The sequence below is a fragment of the Halyomorpha halys genome, unplaced genomic scaffold (genome assembly GCF_000696795.3).
Source record: "Halyomorpha halys isolate HHAL.00 unplaced genomic scaffold, Hhal_1.1 Scaffold513.1, whole genome shotgun sequence".
In the NCBI taxonomy this organism is placed as follows: Eukaryota; Metazoa; Arthropoda; class Insecta; order Hemiptera; family Pentatomidae; genus Halyomorpha; species Halyomorpha halys.
Genome location: NW_027106342.1, coordinates 241,944 through 247,787, shown reverse-complemented (window position 1 = coordinate 247,787; position 5,844 = coordinate 241,944). Strand labels below are relative to the sequence as shown.

The window sequence follows — 5,844 nt, the reverse complement described above, 5'->3', positions numbered from 1 at the left end:
TATAGTATGGAACATATATAACTATATATAGTGATATTGTTTATATAGAACATATAGTATGGGGAAGTGTTGTGATCGTGCAAAACTTCAAATTCGAGTTTTGATGTCCCTCACGTAGAAACAACAGTATGTCAAAATTATCTTTGGGTCTTTGTATTTATGTGAACAGCTTAGTTCAAAAACGAAATGTCGTACGAAACTAAAATTAAATATTTAGGGAATGTTTATAGACTGGTTAGTTACAGCAGTCTTAAAAATCGACCAGTAAGAAGTGACATTTTAGAGAATGGATTTTATACTTTTTTAGCATTTTCTCAAAAATAGCTTTAACAATTTTGATTAAGGTCTGAAAATCACATTGGAAATATTTAATATAAAAAAGGTGCTATTCTCTTTGAAATAGTCTGACAGTTCCTAAATATAATTGTTTTAAATATTCCTCTAAAGTACAGTTAATTTTAATTATTTGAAATGAATGACCACTTCCAATTGTTAGCACTAGTAAAAAAAATGGATAAATAAAAAATATTAAATAATCTGATATATTGAGAATAACCGAAAAGACTGCGCGTTATCTTCCAATCGAATTCGTATAAACAGGGTTTCGATATCATTTCTTTAACAGTTCTATTCTTGGCAGGAACAATGTTGGTATTTGTTAATCCCACCTCGGGAAACACTGAAATATGAATTTTTATTGCTATAGAATAATTTTTTTTTCAATAATCAACTCCAAAATTTATTTGAAAAAAATAAATAAATAATTCCTTTGATAACATGAATAATAGGAACAATCCTATTATTATTAATTATGGGAACCACTTTTTTTAGGCTATGTTTTACCATGAGAACAAATATCATTATGAGGGGTTACTGTAATTACAAACTTACTATCAGCCATTCCTTATTTAGGAAAAACATTAGTTATATGATTATGAGGAGGATTTTCAGTAGATAATGCTACCTTAACACGATTCTTTACATTACATTTCCTTTTACCATTTATTATTTCAGCAATAGTAATAACCCATCTTCTATTTTTGCATCAAACAGGGAGAAATAATCCTTTAGGGTTAAATTCTAATTATGATAAATCACCATTTCATCCCTACTTTTCAACAAAAGATTTGATAGGTATTATAATCACCTTAATAATATTTTTACTACTAATTTTATGAGAACCACGAAAATTAGGAGATCCTCAAAATTTTATCCCAGTCAACCCCTTAGTTACACCAGTCCACATTCAACCAGAATGATGTTATATAGTCTCTCATTTTTATTAGTAATAAATAATGAATAAATATCAAATATGGAAGTATTTGATAACTAACTGCAGGAGAAAATAAATTGTTTTCTACTTCTAAGGTTATTGTGTCAATAGTTAGACTTATTTTCTCTAACTGTTATATTATATATTTTTATTCTAAATATTTAATAAATAAATATTTTAATACGAGATTTATTTATATACAAAGCAGGGTGGAACGTAAAAGTTGTGGAAAGCGCGCACAGAACCTGATTTTTTTTATGTAGTTATTTTAAATATGTTTGTGATTATTATTATTTTTTTTTTAACCTTCTTCGAAATCTCTATTAGCCACTGTACATAATAAAAGATAAATTTTAAAATATTTTTACGTTATTTCAATATATTCATACAAGAATATATTTTACTTTCGTCTTTTATAATTTATTTATTTTTATTTTAATTATGTTTTTCTTTAATTTTGAATTTGTGTGATTATTAAATAAAAAAAATTGTAATTAACTCTAAATATGGTAAATAACTACTGTAAATGATAATATTCAATCAGATGTGTATAGTAACATTTTTTTAGTAAACAATATATTAAAATTAATACACTTAAAGTAAATTTGCCTGAATTGGACGAAGTACGAAACGCCTTCTAAATAAATAAAATAGTATAAAATATTTATTAAATAAAAGAGATATATTTAATTGCAAAAGATTTTCCTCAATAATATTTCATTTCCTAATCCTGATGTAAACAAGTTGGAGCCTAAGAATTTCTGAATATTTCACTGATATTTTTTTTTTATCTAAGAGTTCATTCACATCATATTTAGAGAGAATACAATTAAAGTGAATAATAAATCGAAAAAATAAACAAAATTAGATTTAAAGTTAAATAAAATAGGTAAATAAAAAGCTGGAGGTTTATGGATTTTCACTACGTTTAATATTAATAACAAAAATTTGTATGCATATTGTTTTTTTTTTATTTATAAACTGCTGTTATTGAATGATATAACATTTAATCTTACCTGAGGACAATGGTAATAGAGATAAGAGAATCCATTCACACCAAATTTACAGAGAAAACAATAAATGAAAAAATAAACAAAACTTTATTTAAAGTTAAATAAAATAGGTATCTTAAACTTCTAAGGACGATCAGGTAACCTATAAATAGGGACGGATTACGTGGCAGAAATAGTAAATGTCCCTCCTGATTTTTCGTCAAAACTATTAACAATGAATATTTTTGAATTAATTACCTTTTGCTTATGAGTTAAAACGATAGATACACTAACTTCCACTTTCCTGGAGGAGATACGATTGCCAAGCCTCGGAATTGGGCTCATCGAGGTGTATACAAAGGTGTGGCAGGCTGATAAAAATGGATTAAGAAACGATAAATCAAACAGGCTTTTTAAAATTCTGTACTTTTAATTGGTTAGTAAATGGTAAATATTTTTTTTATGTTAAACAAATAATTATTTATTAATATATCAATATATAAAAAACTTCTATTCACGGACACCAATGTTTGACAGAAACCCCTCATAACGGACAATTTTATTAAGGCCCCGGCTAACAAGATACATATTTAATGGATTCAAAGGTCTTTATTACGGAACTTCTCAACTCCGGACGTGGACACCAATTTCATTCCCTATGACCACTTTTCATTACTGCTGAAACAGATTCTAATCATAAAATATAAATATATAAGAAGATTGTCAGTGTTGCGGTCAAAAGAGAAACAAAAATAGTTTACAACTATTTATTTTCCGACGTTTCACCCCACTCTGCAGGGCTAAAAAGATACAAAATAATACAATGATAAGAATAAAAATACAAAGATTTAATTTTTTTTTCCTTTCCCGTATTGTTTTTGTTTTATGTGCATCTCCTGTACTTTTTTAGCTTTATATTTTACGTATTTTTATAAAGAAATTTTACTCTTGCCATTGTTACTTGTTTTTATTCTTATCATTGTATCTTATCTTTGTATTTTGATTCTTATCCTTCTATCATTTTGTATCTTTTTAGCCCTGATGAAGCCCTACAAAGTGGGACGAAACGTCGGAAAATAAACAGTTGTAAACTATTTTTGTTTCTCTTTTGACCGCAACCCTGACCATCTTCTTATATATCAATTTTTACGGTCAACTATATATACATATATATAAAATATAAATATTCTAAGTCGCGATTCAAGAACTAAATTTTATGAATCACTTATTTTGTGAAAAGTTACACAATACTGTTTTTTTTTTCTTTAATATAATAGAGCATTAACGAATAGTTACATTAAATATTATTATGCTTTACGTATTAAATTTGTGAGTTTGGAATTTAATTTCTACTCAATTCTTGTATTGAATTATTGAGGAAGTTAACCGATTTTGTTGTTAAAGATTGGTGAGGAGTCAGATGAAGAAACAACGATTGATCAAAGAAAGCATTACTGCTAAGAAATCTAAAAAATAGATTACGAGTTTAAAAAAGAGGAGGAATAATGACAAATTGCTGTTTTATCCGAGCGGATTTATCAGGTGGTAGGCCAAAATCTGGTATTAAAGAGCCATCAGAGTAATGTGGATGGAGCGAAATAGGAATTAGGATTGCTTTTGGGATTGAAAATTAAATATTGCCGCACAGTGGTCAAAATTACTTAGTTAGCGCGACAAAACTTTTTTTTTTTAATTTTATGTTTATTTCTTTATTGACATTTACAACTGTATATAAAATACAAAAAACAAGTTTGAAGTAAGATCATAATGATATGATACAGCATGTAGAGAAACTAACCAGTAGTAGAACTCTGAAAACATTTTACAATATAAGGTCACAAGGCCATCTTCTAAACTGTTTTTTTAATCTTTAGTTCTTGTTTTAATTTGAGATTAGTTGATATTTGTAGTTGAGCTACTGTATACAGTGCTTAAAGGATGAATGGCAATGTTAACATGTTACCTTGCGAGCATTTTTTTGTTTCAGGTAAATTAGATGTTTTCTCTCGTCCAGAAAAAGGTATCAGTGAGTATAAATACTTTAATTATTATTCTGGATTTTCTTTTTAGAAAGTTTGATTATATTAATTTTTTTTAAATTGTTGAGGTGAAAACACTTCCAAGATGAATATAATCTATACTATATTTTTCATTGTACAAGCCTTCGGGACAATTTTATATATTTTCAATTTCTCTATTGAAATCATGTCATCTTTATATCATAGTTCAAAATTTTTTTACACTACATTATTTGATTTCTTGTCTTTCAATATTTTAGAATGGATTGTTATAGTGAATATAGAACAATGATAAATATAGATAATACTCATCTTGGAAGTCTTTCACCTCAACAATTTAAAAAAAAAATTAATTATTATTTATTTATGTATTTAATTAGTTTTAATTATTCGTAGGAAAGTCCCTTGAGAGTTTCGAAGAAAGAGACTTCAACGTGAGAGCCCTCTAGTTCGGAGCTCGGGGAACAATACCAAGCACAACTAGGAGCTTCATGGAGGAACTGGTGTTGATATTAAGGACGTAGCGAAAATGGGAGAAAATGTAATCCTGGCACCCTGGTAATCATCCAACACCACATGCATGGTAACAGATGATAATAGTGCGGAATCAGAAGGCTAAATGGAGACCTTGGGGCGCCTCAGAACAATACTTAACAAAACAGTATTAACTAGAATTCGATCTTCGAGAGCTTATGAAAACTGTTTAATAGAATAGGATCTGTCTTATCCTAATCATAAGAACATTCACTACGTTTCAAACATCAAAAGAACGATCAACATACAGAGAACATCAAATACCAAATGCTACGTCAGTTTTGTCATCACCCATGCTCATCTGGAATTGTAGAAACAAAAGTAAACATATTTAATTTGAGTTATGTTGTTAGTCCCATGTATACTATTGTAGGCCCATTTTCACCGGGGTAATACATTTTTATATCTCCCACATAAAAAGTGTTGAAATGAATAAGTCTCAACATTTACACTGGTTACTAAGTGGTAGGGGGGGGGGGGCTCTAAGTAGCCCCCTGGGACCCCAAGGACTGGTACCCACCAATAATACCATTACTAGTACAGACATGGCAGGAAGTGAGCATAATTAGCTCTTACACTTCACAAAAATTACCATGACAAGTAGTGAACGAATCATTTGTTTTGATAATTGTAATCGGAGCCCATATCACAGGTGAAACCTTAAGTATTGTTCTTATCACTCTCACCACCCGTTCTTCAATTAATATCTGATGGACTGTTCATGTCATCGCTAATAACACATATTATTTGAGGGGTCATATGAATATATTTACAGAATTCTAAAAAAATGAATCATCAGATTTAGATTTTAATATATACATATGGATTTGTTAACTAAAAGGTTCTGTAGTTTTTCTAATTCTTTTTATACTATGATGCATTTTTAAATGAACATATTCACCCTACTTTTTTTAGAACATGGTTTATCGATTGGAATTATCAAGAAGCACTATGTACAGTCTACTAATAAAAACATCCAAGCTACGAAAGCGGTATCTTCCAGAGCTTCAGAAAACTATTATATATA

General features: G+C 28.6%; 1 protein-coding gene across 1 annotated transcript; it reads left to right on the top strand.

Annotated features, from left to right (window-relative positions):
* Nucleotides 1-772: 772 nt before the first annotated feature.
* Nucleotides 773-1,259, top strand: LOC106683751 (cytochrome b-like; the record flags this gene model as incomplete). Its single annotated transcript, XM_067044682.1, is given in 2 exon segments — nucleotides 773-823; nucleotides 825-1,259. Coding segments are annotated over 2 exon segments (486 nt in total), but the record flags the coding sequence as incomplete, so codon positions are not given.
* Between the last annotated feature and the right edge of the window lie 4,585 nt (nucleotides 1,260-5,844).